The sequence below is a fragment of the Pinus tabuliformis genome, chromosome 3_1, assembly GCF_031772625.1.
Source record: "Pinus tabuliformis cultivar Carrire ecotype Pingquan chromosome 3_1, CPIR1, whole genome shotgun sequence".
Classification (NCBI taxonomy): Eukaryota; Viridiplantae; Streptophyta; class Pinopsida; order Pinales; family Pinaceae; genus Pinus; species Pinus tabuliformis.
The window spans coordinates 830,400,017-830,418,581 of NC_142301.1; the positions used below are offsets into that span (position 1 = coordinate 830,400,017).

Here is an 18,565-nt window from a genome sequence, read left to right on the forward strand (position 1 = left end):
GGAGGCTAGAAATGGCCTCTACAACAAAAGTAAACTGTGATGGTGACCAGACTCCAAAAGTTCTTACAGTTGTTTGGAGAGCTTACGCTGATGGATGTAAAGCCTATAAAGGTTATTCCTACATGAAGAACCTCCAAAAGAGGAAGAGCCAGGATTTTGAAAAGGTTGGACAATTTTCTTGTCAACAGTAAGCTTTTGGAGGAAGCCAGCAGGCATAAGTCATGATTAGTAATTGGAGGACTTTCTGATCACTTACCAATCCTGTTTCAACTAGCTGAAGAAGATCAAAAATATCTGTTGCTTTTAAATTTAACAATACATGGTTAAAAGATGACAATGTAAAATCAAATATTGGTTTGAAATGACAGATACTCAACTTCACCATTTACGTTTATTTAAAAACAACAAAAAATCTCAGAACAGTTAAATATATCATTTGGATTGGAGGTTCACAATGTAGAGTTTCCTTTTACAAAACTGTTTTTAGGATTTACAATTAAAGGAGAAACTATCTTGTCATCTTAATGCATTAATACAACAAGCAGACACATAAAAAAGAAGAAAATGACACCAAGGCTATTTTATTACATAGCCTACCCAGAAGATATAACATTGTATTCACACTAAGTAGTTTCCATCACAGTCTACAGAAGCATGACCCTTTGGAATCCATAAACTGAATTTAACTTTATCAAAAATCACAAAAAAATTGAAATTTTTCTAACTGTTTCGCTGCCCAGCCGGAATGCATTGACTCGGCCGAGTCATAACGGACCCGGCCGGGTTGACCGAGTCACATATGACTCGGCCGAGTCATTGGATGACTCGGCCGAGTCATATGTGACTCGGTCAACCGAGCCGGTTAGCTGGCCGGGTCAAAGTTCAGGGTAATGACTCGGTTCGAAACGGCCGAGTCGGAGTCGAAACGGGCGGGTTGTAAAACAGAGGTCCCGACCATCTTTTGCATTTTCTGGTACAATTCCTGTTGAGAGTGGCCAAATTATGCTTTTTATTTTCTTTTCAACTACATCAACCTCTGGGGCATCGTTCCAGGCCTGGCCCAAGGTGTGGACAAGGGGAGGGGGAGTCTAACCCTAAGAGGACCCAATGGACACATGTGGACCCGAATGGGAAAAGAGATGAATGGGGCTAAAATGAGTGGAAGGGGAGTAATGTAGGTGATATCAAGAAGCGGGACCATGCAACCAAAATCGGGATTTCCCATGTAGTGCCATCCCTAAAGCTAATGGTCAGTAAAGGAGATCCCACGAGACTAGGATACAAGGATAACCACAAAATGGAGCAGTGGAGACAAGAATATAGACCTAACCAACCTTTTTCACCAAATCGCCCCACCAATCCATGCCCAAAAGTTGCCATGACAAGTAAGAAAAGCTACTCAACTATACCAATGAAAAGCCATACCTTTGGGGTCAGGAGGCCCACCTTCAAACATACTGTTGATTTTGGGTAACATTGGATGTGCTCTAGCCATGAAATTTGGTAGAGAGACTAAGGGACATGAGATCTCCAAGACCTAGAAATCATTTGAAGAAATTCCACCCAGATGAAGAGATATTAAAATAATTAATATTTTTAATGGGTCCCTAAGTCTAAACTTGGCAAAATAAAAATATTAATGTGTATTAATAAAATATGGGTGAGAAAATTCTAAGTGATGAGAATCAAGCTAGTTCTAATCTTAGTCGTTGATTAGGGACTTAATCTCGATCGTTGATTCGTCAATAGGAAAAGTATAAGAGAAGGCTTGAGGGTCAGTTGGAAATACACCAAGTGATCAAAGAATTTGATTTTTTGAGGCGTGGTTTGTTGAGGAAATAGAGTTAATGATCAGAGCTACAGTGAGGGGCAATTCAGCAAGGTATTTTCATCTGAGACTGAAGAATACATAGCAAAGAGGCAGTGCAGTGTCAAGAGAGAGAGCGCAGGCCCTAGAAGGGCTGACGCAAAGGCTGAAGAGTTGACGCAGAGGACACAAAAGGGTGGCGCAGGTGACGCAGAAGCCGTAGACGCTGATGTTGGGCCTCAGAGGCAGCGCTAGGGAGATTATGTGGGGCAGACTAGGAGCAAATCAACAGATTCAGAGTCGGGATAGGATGATGCAACTCCTAGAGGAGTGACGTAGTTCCATAGCAGCACTTGGAGCAACTTTCGCTGTCTAGCATAGGGAACAACCGAAGTCACTGTGGGGTTTGATTATGTGATTGGTGATTTGTCGGAATATCTATCTCCGAATAGAGGTACTAATGCCGAGGATATTCTCTGTTGGGTGAGCCATTTCTGGCACCCTAGTTGTATTCACGAAATCTGCTTAATAATACAAACCCTCTATATGCTGCACCAGTTTTCCCGAATTGGGTTTTTCCTGGGATGATTGTCCAAAAATAATAGTGTCCCTTGTGTTATTGTTTTTGTTTATTTCAGTGCATGATCTGTATATCTGTGAAGGCTGCAATAGTGTTTACTTCGATGTTTATGCAATTAAATAACTTGTTAATGTAAAGAACAAGTAGGAGATTGTAAACCAGTAATTGCAGTAGGGGTTTCTGATGTGTTAAATTCAGGAATCTTCACACATACATTCACAACAGATGTGCGAGGGACCACATGGCTGGCTCAGGGTGCAGAGATAATGGAAGATCAAACTTTTTGGGGGCTGCAAGAGGTTGTTGGTTGCCCGCTAAGAACCATCTAGGAGAAAAAAAAAATCTCCTATGAATACTACCCACAGGTGGTGGGTAACAGGCCCTTCTCTTCTCCATCCCTCATAAGACACAGGTATTGTCTTTTTCATAGATGACTATTCATGGAAAATATTGATCTTCTTTTTGAAGAAAAAGGAAAAGATCTTCTCCAATTTCCTGGACTTTAAGGCCTTGGTAGAAAACCAAACCAGGAAGATGATCAAAGCATTAAGTGGCAATGGCGAGGAATATGCTTTCAGTAATGTGTCTGCCAAAGAGAGCATTAGGAGAGAATTTACAACACCCCACAATCTTCAGCAGAATGGGGTGGCTGAGAGGAAGAACCATACCATAGTTGGAGCAGTTGTAGCTATGTTGCATGACCAAGGGTTTCCCATGTTCTTTTGGGCAGAGGCATGCAATGCTGCAGTATTTCTGCAGAACAGAAGCCCACACAAGGTGCTTGGACAAGTTACATCAGAGGAGGATTTCAAAGGCAAGAAGTCTGATGTTTATCACTTCTACATCTTTGGGACAAGAGTTTACTGCCATGTTCCAAAGAGAGCAGGAAGAAACTGGCGCCCACAATGGAAAGGGAATTTTCGTTGGTTACTATGAGACACCTCAAGCATACAAGGTGTACACACTATCACTTAAGATGAAAGTTATCAAGCAAAACATGAGGTTTGAGGAGGACAGAGCTCTAAGGGAGTCCTTGGAGCAAGAGCAAGTTGGAGTGCCCAAGGAGGAGTTGCTCGCTCCTAAGCAGGAAGCTCAGCCAGTACCACAGACTAAGTCTCATCCAGGTGGCAAGAAGTCGTACAGCAGGATGACAAGGAGTCATTGCAGGATGTGGAGGAGAGGCTAGGATGAGTGGAGGTAGCCACTCAGTCAATGACTCCCAGCACAGGGAGGAAGAGAGCCAAGTGGCCTGAGAAGTTGATTTAGAAGGCCCAAGAGTGAGTTGATACTACATTTAGGCAAAAGCAAGCAACCACAGAGGTACACCGGATACATGGCATTGATAACTGAGTTGTTAGACTCAGGGCCTTCTTTTTATCAGGCAGCCTCTCAGCAAGTTTGGCGGGATGCCCTAGTGGAGGAATATTCCTCCATCATGAAGAACGATGTCTTGGAGATTGTGCCACGTCCACAGGGCAAATCACTGGTAGGCTCACGTTGGGTGTACAAGGTGAAACATGGAGCAGATGGGAGTGTGGAGAAGTACAAGGTCAAGTTTGTGGCCAAGGGCTTCTCACAGGTTGAGGGCATTGACTACGAGGAGATGTTTGCTCTAGTGGCTCGTTATTCATCCATCAGGACAATTCTGGCTCTTGCAGCTCGGATGGGGTGGCAGATCCACACAACGACGTGAAGACAACATTCCTCAACGGGGTGGATGAGCAAGAGATTTATATGGAGCAAAAAGAGGGGTTTGAGACTTTCAACAGAGACACTCATGTTTGTTTGTTGAAGAGAACTTTTTGCAGTCTCAAGCAGGCACCGAGAGCCTCGTATTGACAACTACCTTCAAGGATTGGGCTTCACTAAGAGTGAGGCAGATGCCAACCTGTACTAAATCACGATTGGAGTGTTTCCACTCATTATAGTGCTTTATGTTGACGATCTTATCTTAACAGCTTGATTCAGGATTGCAAGGCAGATCTTGCAAGAGAGTTTGAGATGAAGTAAATAAGGTTTATGCACTATTTCCTTGGGCTATAGGTATGGCAAGGTGATGGGGAAATCTTCTTGGGGCAAGGGAAGCACACTACAAAGATTCTCAAGAGGTTTCATATGCGGGATTGCAAGCCCATGACCACTCCTCTAGACAAGTTGAAGGAAGGTGGACACTAGTGGAGCAGAACGAGTATATGACACATTGTACAGGCAACTCATTAGGTCGTTGATGTACTTAGTCAACACACAGTGTAACATGTTTTGCAGTGAACCAGTTGAGACAGTTCATGATGGTGCCTACCAGAGTTCACTGGGTTATTTCCAAGGATGTCTTGAGGTATCTCAAGGGCACAACAGATTATGGGTTATGGTACAGACAAGTTGATCGAATGAGTCTTGAGGGCTTCACAGATGCAGATTGGGCAAGGAGCTACATAGATCGAAAAGGTACTTCAGGTTGCATCTTCAACATTGGGTTAGCAGATGTTTTCCTGATTCAGCACGAAGCAAAGATTAGTTGCTCTCAGTTCAGCAGAGGCTGAATACATGGTTGCTAGCTTGGCAGCATGTGAAGCCATCTGGATGAGGAAGTTGAATGAGGGTCTTTTCAAGGAGTTGGAGCCCACTGTGATATGCTATGACAATTAGTGTTGCATTAAGCTCTTTGAGAATCTAGGTTTTCATGATCGTTCCAAGCACATCGAGATTAGGTACCATCATCTCAGGGATTGTATGTAGAAAGGGATAGTAAAGCTACTGTACATTCCCACAGATGAGCAGGTTGCAGACATCTTGATCAAGGCCTTAATCAAAGGCATGTTCATGTTTTTCAGAGATAAGATGGGAGTTGTACAGAATCCCATCTTCAACACTCGCTAAGAGGGAGTGTTGAAAATGTAGCGAAGGAAGGATTATGGCTTGTGCCTTAGCCAATAAAGACTTCAAATTGTCTTTCTCTAGCATCAATGAGAATTCATAAGTTAGAATTCAATTGTGATGAGTTTATTTCTAGTTCACAGAAATGGTCATCAGTAGACTGCATGCGCAGTGTTGGAACTTTAGTTCGTTGGAGTCTTTTTCCGTTAGACTACAAGATGAGGTGGCAGAAACAAGTCCAATTAGGAAGAGTTAAGACTACAGAGACAAGTTCAACTAGGACGAGTTAAGACTTCCATGACAAGTAAAGAGAGGACAAGTTAAGTCCTCAGTTAACTCAGTTCACGACTAGAGGAAATCAAGAAGCAACTTGAGCAAGTTCACTGAGAGCCAATCCAAATGCAACTGAGACTTGCTCCAGTTAACTGGCAAAGGGAACTTGTTGCACTTGTGTGAACATCCATTCATACTTAGCTTTATTTCATGCATCGAAAGTCTATTAAGGCAAGAGAAGGACGAAGGCACAAAGTTTGATAATTCTTTGTTGATCGTATAGGTCGTTGGTTAAGGAGCGAAGATTAGGAATTCAAGGAGCATGCCAAAAAAAGTTTCAGCAGGGAACAATTGTGTGAGCACAAGGTTACTTGGGAGCGGGATCGAAAATGGGGAGCAGAAGCGGAAGCAGGAGCAGCAGAAGAAAGAGTGGGAGCAACATTTTCAAAAGCTCTCGGTATGGGAGCGATTTCAGGAGAGTTTTTTATATAATATATTTTTTATATTTTGATGCATATATGTCAACAAAAGCATGTAGAATGATGAATTAGATATAAAAAACATAGATTGAACTATATAACAACAATCATCTAGAAGTTATAATCTTCATCAACCACGTCCACAAGTTAGTAACATACAACATATTGACTCTCATGATTCATCAATCTTAAAGTTTCAAGCTTTCAAAATTCAATATATAACATTTATCATAATTGATGACCAAAGTTGTACTTGTACGCTAAGTGTAACCATTACAACAAAGAATATCTAACATGAAATGAAATAACTTTCAACTTTCACGAAGCATCATATTCATAATTCATTACCAATGAGTTATAATTGCCAAATTCAAACTTAAATTGTCATATATTGTTTACAAAAAATATCATAATAAATATGAAAGAGTCAATAGTTATTAAAAGTTAAAACTACTAGAAACTAGAAAAGACAAGTAAATCTATCATCTATAGCTTCCTCTTGCTGCCACGAATAATGTCTAATTTCTGATCAGATCGTGGTGGTATTCTAGGAATTTCCTCCCGCACAGTCCCACGACCAGAACCAGACGGCAAATGCCTTCCACGTGAGGGTGTACATGGAGGCGACGACAGCAAAGGAACAAGACATGGAACCTGGGCACTGCTACTGGATGGTGGGGGTGGCATGGTTATTGTTTCATCTTCATCTCTCATAAGTTCTACTACCAATTCTTCAAGATTTAATCCTCCAAATTATCGTCCTTTGGGTGGTTGTCACAAATTTTATATGTTGGATCCTCATAAGCTTGATCACAATAATGACTCAACAACCTCAAGTTGTAGTGCACATAAACCAACGTTTATGCTCGGTTTTCATTGAGTCTGTTTCTTTTCACATTATGTATGAAGTTGTAGGTGCTCCAACACCTCTCTGCAGAAGAAGTATTTACAACCTGTGAGAGAACTTTTTTTGGGATATGCTTCCCACCATGTGAGAGCATCAAATTTGTCTTTATCATCCATTACACACAAAGAACCAAACAAACCAGTGCAACTGAAGTATCTGCCTAATTCAAGACGCGGAATAGCACACTTCTCCCTATCAAGTACCAACTTGTCTAATGCTTTCATATATCCTAAAGATACCTCTGGATCTGTATGGGATTTAACCCTAACCCCACCCCCAGGTGCAGGTTGGCCCAACCAAGATGGAGAGTAGTATTTTGGCATAAGGATATACACCAACGCATGTAGTGGAACATTAAGTTTATTCCATCGTGTACACATAATTGTGAATCAGTGTATACAAGTTGGGATCATCCTTCTGAACAATATCTTTTATTTGCCCCAACATGGTATCCAACTACTCATACACCTCCCCAATCACTGGTTTATCTGTATCTACAAAACGAATCATGTTATAAATGGGCTTGGTGATTTCCAATACTTGCCTCACATGCCCAAAATAGACCATCAAGAGCGGTCTCCTCAACCTGTTCAAAACCATGCTTGTCAGCTGCATTTGTAGCCCTTTTCGTTAATACCTGCTAGTGTGGACTTGATACCATGCTAGCCAATGACTCTCTTACCGTCAAAAGGCGTCTGAAGGTGAAGTAATAGGTAGCAAATCTAGTCTTCGCAATCTTCAACAGCTCCAATCTTGAGTGACTGTGGAAAAGCCCATGGGTATTGCTATGATTTGTAATAAATTTTATCATTTGTTTGCCTCTCTTGTACAAATCACCAATCCATTTGTATTGTTGGTTTTTGTTCTTAATAATATCATGCATCAAAAGGTTCATTGTGTGAACCAAACACCCAGACCAAAATATGTTGGGGTATTTATCCTCAATAATTGCTCCTGCTGCCTTACAATTAGCAGCATTATCAATGATGACTTGGATGACATTGTATGGCCCAATACATTCAATTGTTTCAAGTAATGGTTCTGCAATGTTGATGCCAGTCTTGAACTTCTCTGAGTAATCATATGCTGAAAGAAAGATGGCACCACTAACAGACACAACAAGAACACTTATCAATGGCTTGCCTTTTACATTTGTCCATCCATCAGATACAATGGACACCCCATGCTCAGTCCAAGAATTTGTCATTCTACCCAAAGAATGTGATATTTTTGCTTTTTCATGATCAACTCCAACGGTTCTAGCCTTGTCATACCCAGGGCTCTTGTATCCTTTAGGAGCATCATTTATGGCAGAAACCATTTCATGCCAATAAGGTGAGCGAAGAACATTGAATGTTATCCCACATGCATAGAGAAACCGGTAATTTTTGAATCCACATCATTCCTACACCCTTCATCAAGGAAATCTGATATGGTTCTACACCTTAAAGAGATGTTTGGTCCTGTGCCTCCATATCCACTGCTATGGGAGGATGCTGAAGGAGTTCTTTGTGTATGTTGATGTGATTGTGAGCTATGTTTAAAGAAACCCTTTGCTTTTTTAGATTTGTATTGGGCTTCCTCCTCTTCCCTTGTGTATTTGGCTCTATCTGTTGCTAACACACTTGTACAAGTTTTGATTCCTATTGGTTTATCTTCATCCCATGAACTTTTCCCACAGAGGTGCCTTCTGGCACAGGTGTATGAACCTGTGTAAGTTTTTTATTCCTATTGGTTTATCATCATCCCATGACCTTTTCCCACAGAGGTGCCTTTTGGCACGGGTGTATAAACCTGTGTAAGTTTTGTTGCAATGGAGCCTATTAAATTTAGTGGTTCCACCCCCTTTCCCTCCTTCCCTAGAAACATATTTCCACAATGGGGTTTGGTCTTGTTTAGTTTTTTGGGTTGAATCATGTTCACTCTCTTCCTCCTCACCAAGCTACTCCTCTCCAAGATTTTCATCAAATCCACTATAACCCATTTCTTCATCCTCTTCTTGATCAACCTTCCTTTTTCTACTTTCCAACACCATGATAACCAAAAAAGGAACCAAGAAGAAGAAAATGCCAAGCCATATAACCATGATGTTTGAACTTTGATGTTTTGAATCTACAAAAAAATAGAGGAATGGGAATGGGAAATAGAGAAAAAAAAAAATTTACAATGAACAAAAAAAAATGCTAGATTAGAATGTAGATCCTACCTCTTTTGCTTTCAATCCCAAGCTCCAATCTCCCCTTGCAAGCTCCTCCAAGCTCCTCTCTCACCAAGCTCCTCTCTCAAAGCTCCAAACTCTCTTGCTCCTCTTACTCCCAATGGATGAAGTAAATAATGGGGAGGGGGGAGGGTTTATTTATGCTTTTAAGTTTTATCCCTCCCCTTTCCCTCCTTTTCCTCCCTTTTCCTTTTACATTTTGATTTGACCATCCATCAGATACAATGGACACCCCATGCTCAGTCCAAGAATTTGTCATTCTACTCAAAGAATGTGATATTTTTGCTTTTTCATGATCAAGTCCAACGGTTCTAGCCTTGTCATACCCAGGGCTCTTGTATCCTTTAGGGGCATCATTTATGGCAGAAACCATTTCATGCCAATAAGGTGAGCGAAGAACATTGAATGGTATCCCACATGCATAGAGAAACCGGTAATTTTTGAATCCACATCATTCCTACACCCTTCATCAAGGAAATCTGATATGGTTCTACACCTTAAAGAGATGTTTGGTCCTGTGCCTCCATATCCACTGCCATGGGAGGATGCTGAAGGAGTTCTTTGTGCATGTTGATGTGATTGTGAGCTATGTTCAAAGAAACCCTTTGATTTTTTAGATTTGTATTGGGCTTCCTCCTCTTCCCTTATGTATTTGGCTCTATCTGTTGCTAACACACTTGTACAAGTTTTGATTCCTACTGGTTTATCTTCATCCCATGAACTTTTCCCACAGAGGTGCCTTCTGGCACAGGTGTATGAACCTGTGTAAGTTTTTTTATAACTATTGGTTTATCATCATCCCATGACCTTTTCCCACAGAGGTGCCTTTTGGCACGGGTGTATAAACCTGTGTAAGTTTTGTTGCAATGGAGCCTATTAAATTTAGTGGTTCCACCCCCTTTCCCTCCTTCCCTAGAAACATATTTCCACAATGGGGTTTGGTCTTGTTTAGTTTTTTGGGTTGAACATGTTCACTCTCTTCCTCCTCACCAAGCTACTCCTCTCCAAGATTTTCATCAAATCCACTATAACCCATTCCTTCATCCTCTTCTTGATCAACCCTCCTTTTTCTACTCTCCAACACCATGATAACCAAAAAAGGAACCAAGAAGAAGAAAATGCCAAGCCATATAACCATGATGTTTGAACTTTGATGTTTTGAATCTACAAAAAAATAGAGGAATGGGAATGGGAAATAGAGAAAAAAAATATTTACAATGAACAAAAAAAAATGCTAGATTAGAATGTAGATCCTACCTCTTTTGCTTTCAATCCCAAGCTCCAATCTCCCCTTGCAAGCTCCTCAAGCTCCTCCAAGCTCCTCTCTCACCAAGCTCCTCTCTCAAAGCTCCAAACTCTCTTGCTCCTCTTACTCCCAATGGATGAAGTAAATAATGGGGAGGGGGGAAGGTTTATTTATGCTTTTAAGTTTTATCCCTCCCCTTTCCCTCCTTTTCCTCCCTTTCTTCTCTCCTCCTCCACCGCATGTCGTCGCCCTCCTCCCGGCCACGCGCCTTTTTTGGGACGGAGTGTTTTTTCAGAGGGGGGAGCGATCGCTCCCGGAGCATATGGGAGCAGTCAAGGAACGAACACTGTCGGCCGCTCCCCTAAACGCTCCCGAAAAAACAAGGAGCGTTTTTTTTGTCAGGAGCGCATTCCCGACTAGCTCCCGCCCGAAGCGTGAATTGGGAGCGGGGACGTGAGGGGGGGCGCTCCCCTACAACCCTGAGCAAGCCGAGATCAAAACACAGGGTTGAGAGCAGTGAGAAGCTGAAAAAAATTTGTGTTAGCCTCACGCACAACAAGCGAGCCTATGTAAAGTTCATTACAGCATTCATAAAGTTCCTTTCAAGCAAAGTGATCGTCATCAAGCGAGCGTCAAGTCAACAATTCAAGCAAGTGTTTAAAGCATCAACAATCAGCAAACAATACAAGCAAGCCTATCATTTCAGTGATCAACTCAAGTGCGCAATTTTCAAGCACGACTTCTACACCAAGCGAGCCTACCTTCAAAGTAAGCAAGACAACATGGCGACACACATTCAGCTGTCCCAAATTCTTCACAATTTAATGTTATCATCAACCGACGACATGGTGCACATCAGCAAAACCACTCTTGCTGACATTCAAGTGCATCTTCAACATGCACATGAAACGATTGAGTTCCTTCAACTAGAATCGCAACTGCAGAGAATTGAGTTGCAAGAGAAGCGTGTTGCTTCCAAGTCTTTTCCAGATACAGCTGATCATTCGAACTCATTCATCCAACCAGCTTCAAGTGTTGAAGTTGTTCCAGTGCAACTTTCTTCCAAACCCATCATCAAGCCATGGGAAGAAATCCAAAGTAATCGAAATCAACGCGGCTTAGGATATGTCGAAGATGACGACAACTTACATATCCCTAATTATTCAAAGCCCATTCAGTTCGTCAGTGCCGGATTACTTGAACAAATCACCTCAGCAAATTCTCAGCAACTTGCATACCGACGTGAATGCACACAAACTGAAGTTGCAGACAGACATCAATGCACACAAACTGAAAGTGCACACAAACTCAAGTTGTAGACAAACCGACATGTTCTCATTGTCAAAGAAACGATCATCTCGAAGATCAGTGCTTTGATCTCCATCCTTGTCACCATTGTGGCAAGCAGAATCATTCATCAAAGAAATGCTGCAAACAAGACCAACCTGCCAGATTAAAGATAAATTATTCATGGATTGATACCTGGGAATGGTCATCCACATCTAGAAGATTGTACAAGTTTTACAATCGGATTCACTCACACATATTGCAGCCAACAGTCAAATGACGATGGTACTCTCGTGCAGTTGAACGGGGGAGTACAACAGTGAAACTCTCCTACACCTGAAGGGGGGGAGTTCAAATATCAAATGCAGATGATTGTCTCTCCTTTCAGCTGAAAAAGGGGGAAAATGTCAATGAAATTGACAAGTGGTTGTCAGACTGAAAGTCTCGACAACATCAGCGAAGTAGCCAGTGGGCATCTTCAAATCAGCGAGTGGGCATCAACAACAAAAGCTGCAGTGAGCAGTTTTTCAAACACAGCAAAAGCAACAGTGAGTTGTTTTTCAAAGTCATCAGCCAGTGGGCGATCATCATCAGCAAATACGCCAGTGGGCGTTCATCAAATTGTGTCAGTGGACACCGGATACTATTTTCAAGCAAAGGACAGTTGGATCCTTTTGCAACTTGGCACATGATGGAGTTGTCAAGCAACATTCGGAGATGAATCAGACATGCAGCTGATTCATGTTCTCTTCAGATTTGAATTTTTTCCAGCATCCAGCTTTGGCGGTTTTTGAGGCAGTTTTTTTTTCCAAGGAACAACTTGAGAACTTAGAAGACGATTCTTTGTTCGTTTTGCATTTATCATTGAGGGGGGGGGAATGTTAGCCTCACTCTCTTAAAAATCAATAATAAATCCAATTCACTAAATAAAATCATGAGAATTCTTCAAACCAAGGATTCTAGTTTGGATGAGAGATTCTCTCCAACTAGCTCTCCTAAATTAGTGTGTAAGTTGAGAAAATGTCTCAACCAAGTAAGTCTAAGATAGATGCACTATCTTAAGACCACTTGCTCATGTATTTAAATGTATTATTAAATTATTTGAATAGAAGAGAGAATTACATGAGCATGAGAGACCACATGATGGCTCTCTGCCTTTTCCGCCAGTTTAATGTTTGTGTGTTAATTTGTTGTGTATATGGTTTTATGGCTGTGTGATTTTCCTTCATTGTGGAGCTGAGATTAGTGAGAAGAAAGCCAAAATATGTTTCAGATGTTATTTGTTGGCTACAGCGGCAGCGCATTGAATTGTAAAAGGTTTATTTGCTCAAAGAACAATCAATAAGAAGACCACAACAAAGAATGCAGGTTTTCCCATTTGGGTCTCCTGGGTAAAACAGTGGTGTCAAATTTGTATGTGTTTTTATCTCAACTATTTTATGTTGCATGTTAAATGTTAAGAAACTCTCTATCTTGGTGAAAGTTAAGCTTGGCTTCAGTTTTCAGTTGCCTTGATTTTGCAGTAAATTCATCTCAGTAGTTGCAAAGTTTCAAGAAAATTTTGACAGATGTCTTTACCGTACCAAAATTATTAAGAGGCAGTTCTGAAGTTTTATGGAGTTTGGCTCTCCAATGTATACATAACATCAAATAAGGGTTATTGAGAAATCATGTATCTATGATATATCACTGGATGAATACATATAGAGAGAGAGCATATGCTATTGGACCATAACATGCCTTCGAAGTCTAAAAAATATACTACTAGGGCTTCATCTCATCATTAGCAGAGAGGGATATGATTGACAGTAAGGCGAGTGCTGATAGGTTGTATTGATGGGCAGAAAAGTTTGGTAACAATGTAAAGTTTGAGAGATATTATGTATTAATGAGATTGTGATAATGTTGTTATTGTTAAGTTAGGGTTTGCCAAAAATTGTGTGGGCATCTGATGAGTGCCAAGGTTTACGGTGCTTCTATCTTACTTACTGAACTAGGGTGATAATAGCATATTTATGGCTGAATATTTGATGTAATTTGACAAGTTGATGTAGCTTGAGCAGAGCTTGACTGAGTTGACAGGTTTGATCTTTTGAACAAAGGAAGTTGTTATTATTACAAATCGACAAACTCAACAATTTGTTTCATTTATTTTAATGAGTAGAGATTGCATTGCAGTTTGATATTATTTATTGAGCAGAGGTGGATCTAGTCTGAAAATATATGAAACGTGGTCCGTTATGGTGAATTGAATGTAGGAGCCTTCAAGGCAAGTGGTAGCTTGTTGAGTAGGGTGGCATGGCGGTGCAAGGCGGAGAGTAGAGTCGCCTTCAGGTGGGAGCCTGAGAACACTTCAGGGTGGCAGGGTGGTGTTAGGGCAGGTTGGACCCTGTATAGAGTGTTCGACCATCCTTCCCATTGCAGTTGGTAAACTAGGGCGTTGAAGCATCCTTCTAGTTGGAGCTGGTAAACCAGGGCATTGGAGCGTCCTTCCAGTTGGAGCTGGTAAACCAATGCGTTGGAGCATCCTTTCAATTGGAGCTGATAAATCCTAGAAGTTGGAGCTTCTTATTGATGTAATTTTTAAAGACCTATATTAAGAAGCGTTTGGTGGTTTTTCTCCCGGAAGCATTTCCACCTAAAAATATCGTGTCTACTATCTTTGATATTTTGCATTGTTGAATGGCGTTTTTGATTTATGTTTTGATTTGATACTAATGTTAATTAATGCTCTGAAGATTAAAAATTAATTAATTGAAGTGAAATAATGATTCACCTCCCTCTCAGTTTTTCCATTATATGTCAAAGTTCTAAGGATAAATATTAAATAATTAAATTATTTAAGTGACTTGTCACTTAACTATAATCTCAACCATTGATCTTAACTGAGGCTTAAGATTTAATCCTAGCCATTAATCACTTAGGAGATTAGGGTTGGAGATTTTGACTTAACGAAATTATAAAATAAGCCTAAGGAAGAGGTGAAAACACATTATGTTGAGGAACCAATTTTCTCAAGAGTAAGAAGCTCGATTTGACTGAGAAGAATAAGGAGAGATCGTTGAGAGGATTTCAGGAAGAAATTCAAGGAAGCCGAGTTGGAAAAAGGAGAGGCCAAGTACAGCAGCCAAGAGGCTGAATTATCCAGAGAGGCTGCATTGCACAGGTGTGCAGGCCATGAGCAGAGTGAGGAGGTCAAGCGGCTCCAGAGGAAGCCGAGAATTTCTTGGGACCAATTTCCAGCTGACAGGTTGAACTTCACAAGGCCAATTTCCCTGGGAGCTGAGTTACAGGTTCTCATACAACTGAAAATTTCTGTGTATTTTCTTTGTGGGTCTAACCCAGAATTTTCCAGAGTTTAATAAAGTGAAAGAAGATTGTTATTGGGTGAATTTTCTGCTGTTATATGTCTGATTTCTCATGATATTTACGCTGCAATTTAATTTTCTGAGTTAATATACCAGTGTGTTTGTTTAATCAACAATTTCAGAATTTATTTGAGACGAATATTTTCTGGGACTTTAATAAAATTGTTGAAGTAAAATAAATCAGATCTGGTATAAAAGAATAACATGGGAAACCCTACGTCCTAAAGTGCATCTTCAACAATGGTGGCAATGCCTCTGCCTTAATGAACAAGGCCCTGCAAAATTAGGAAGGTGGCATTTTTGGGGCTGACCATAGGTATGGCCATACCCAATAAATGAAAAAGTCACAAAAGAGGTAACATGGGCCCACAAAATATAAAATTCCATCCCCCTCAAATAAAAGGTTTGCAATTCTCACAACCCAACAATCTAGGGCAATATGAGTATAAAGTAAAAGATACATCAAGGGGAGACTAGAGTGCTTCCTCCCCTGAGCCTGGAAGGGAGAAATTAGAACAATTTTCCCTCCTTGTTAGTTTTCATGTGTTTAAACAGTGCTCTAAGTCACCTTTTGTAGCAATGATGAGCCTAAAATTTAGTTTCTGTCCTCGAATTGTTGCGCCAAGAAGCAAAGTATTATTACAGCCCAGTATGGGAGAGATACCCGTGTACATACATATGTACGTATACAGTCATAAAAATAAAAATTAAAATAGACAAAAATTGAATCAGACATCTAAGGTCAAAAGAAAAAGAACCATCATAAAAATAAATAAATAATAACCTAGCATAGAACACCTTAACCTCAGATCTTTTAAGCACCAAGAAGTTTGAACCTAGGTATTTCATCCCTCTCAGTACATAATAGATCAGGGTCAAGATGGATCTATGCTAGTGCACTTGATTGTAGACAATCTCCCAGGTGCAGCAATATAGCACATGTTTTGGGCATCCTCTTCTCTCACCTACTTTAATGTGATCTGATTGCAGCTTTTAAATATTTTTAATAGAATAAACTCAGGATAACAGATATCTGACTAATATCTTTTATATATGGGTCTCTCATCTTCTCTTCTAGAGTTTAATCACTCCCTAAATATAGGAAATAAACAAAGAGAATGGCAGTCATATTTAATAGAAAAATCAAATGCTTCAAGTTTAAAAGGAAAGTACAAGGTTCAATTAACGGTTCTGTAAGCACATTATGGAGAAAAATGCCACACATTTTATAACATAAGACTGTTTTTTCTAATTTAGTACAGCTCTATATAAGTTAAGTTATAAAGGCACACAAGAATTAGATTCCAACCTCACGACGATGATCTCTAGTAATTAGCCTCTCCTCTTCAAAAAATCGCAAGGTACGTCTAAGTTGTTTTGAGTGTAGCTTTAAATCCTTAGCCAAATCATCTTCTTTAACCCATTGTCGCCTGGCAAACCAATATGAAGATTAAACAAATAATCAGTATCACTAGATAGACAGGAAACCTTTTTCAATTAAGATTAAAAAAAACTTCATCCAAATGTATTTGAATACACCCCAAAGAAAAGCAGGAGAAATGAAACAAAATTACCATTGCGTGCTTCTAAAAGGAATATACATATGGTAGATAGATAGGCACATAGATAAATCTTCACCAACAAAAATGGCACATCAAAAATATATATCAGGGGGGCTGGGACCTAAAATTCATCTATGTTTTTGTTCAGGCTCTTGCTGCTAAAATTCCTTAGAGGCAAAAGTAACAAAGGAAAATACCTGCCAGGTGGTTCTGTTGAAGACTGGATAAGACTAACTCCAAAATCTTTCAAGGGTGCCTAAATTGTCCGGAAAGGCCTGGTAAAAGGGTTCCCTAATCTTGGTTCCTGGGTAGCTTGGATGGTTGGAAAAAGTGATAAAGTCAAGTTAGGGGAGGAACCCCGGATTGTTGCTCGGGTCCCTTAGATTATCTCCCTTGTCGGAGTTCCTTCACTCCAAGGGCCTGTACAAGCTAGGTGATGCTTCCAAGAATATGAGACCAGGTGGCTCGTTTCAGGACTTTCTCACCCATATTTTATTAATACACATTAATATTTTTATTTTCCTAAGTTTAGACTTAGGAACCCATTAAAAATATTAATTATTTTAATAACTCTTCATCTAAGTGGAATTTCTCCAAACGATTTCTGCGTTTTGGAGATCTCATGTGCCTTAGCCTCCTCACCAATTTTCAAGGCTAGAGCACATCCGATGCTGCCCAAAATCAACAATTTATGAGTTAAATTAATGCCATTGGTGTAAAAGGTACTTAAAAGTGTTGTACCATGTACTTTTTCTAATATAAAAGCCACTTGTACTTTATGAAGTGACTTTATGTGTAAACTTTAAAGTGCACAGTGTATTTTTTTAATATTAAAGTGAAGTAAAAAATCACTTTATGAGAAAAATAGAAAAAAGTACACAACTTGAAAAAGGTACTACGAGGCTTTTAAGTAATTGAGAGAGTTAATCTCAACCACATATCTTGAGATTTGGGGATTAAATCTCATCCATTGGATCCTAGGTTTAGGGATTCAATTTTCTAAGAAGACAGGGGAAAAGGAAGGCTCATTCTTCAATTCACACTTGAGAGAGCATGAGGAGAAGAGAGGAAAACTTTAAGGAGAATTTGCGGTAGAGAAAGGAGGGCACGAATTCTGAGGAGAGTTGAGGTAGGGCATGTTTTTTGAGGAGGGAAAACAACAGCATGATTTTTGAGGCAAACAGTAGCACTAAAATCAAGGGAAGCAACATGATTTTCGAGTCACCTGAGCACAAATTTCAAGGGTTGTTCCATCATTGTCCTGGCCTGAAATTCGAGGCAGAAATTTTAGGTTTGCTGCAATAGGCAACACAAATTTCGAGGAGTATCCTGGCACAAAAATCAAGGTACAGTGGTCACCTTCAACACAGAAATTGAGGAAGCTTTTGGCACAAATTTCGAGGCAATATTTTGGGCACAAATTTCGAGGAACTAAGCTGTGAGAAAGTGCATAAAATTTTGTGCAAGAGATTTTGTGAAAATCTAAAAAGAAAAATCAGTGGCCATCCGCATCTTTCAAGCTCTTAATCTCGTACAATCTAATCCACAAAGGAAGAGCGCGCCATGTTGCCTTCTTGATGTGATATGAGACCTCTTGCATGACCAACTTGTCTGTGGCATACCTTGGTAGAACATGCAGATGCTTCTCTCCGCCAAACATCCTGATGAAAGTGCCACCGGGTGAGGCATACGAATCTGCAATGTTAAGTATTGCTTCCATCGCGTTTTGGGACATGCAAGGTTAGCTAGCCTCACCATAACTCCTCGATAGCTACATTCGAAAAGCAACTTGCAATAAATGTTGACAGCATTCTCTTTGGGTGTCCATGTCCAGCCCATCCCAGGAAACTGATGTTGGGCACAGATTGCATCAAGTAAATACTCGAACATGTAGAATCTCGCTTGCTCATCCTTGGGCAGATTCCAGGCATTAGTCACATGGACTTTCAACGTAAGAGCCAATA

The 18,565-nt window shown here is 40.3% G+C and overlaps 1 protein-coding gene across 2 annotated transcripts in view; it reads right to left on the bottom strand.

Annotated features, from left to right (window-relative positions):
- The window catches only part of LOC149190057 (uncharacterized), a 174,900-nt gene that overhangs the window by 118,093 nt on the left and 38,242 nt on the right, over positions 1 to 18,565 (bottom strand). For both annotated transcript variants that reach the window (XM_089412009.1, XM_089412010.1), the window contains exon 4: positions 16,349 to 16,469. In XM_089412009.1, the coding sequence (XP_089268135.1) occupies positions 16,349 to 16,469 (121 nt within the window). The remainder of the gene's footprint in view (positions 1 to 16,348; positions 16,470 to 18,565) is intronic.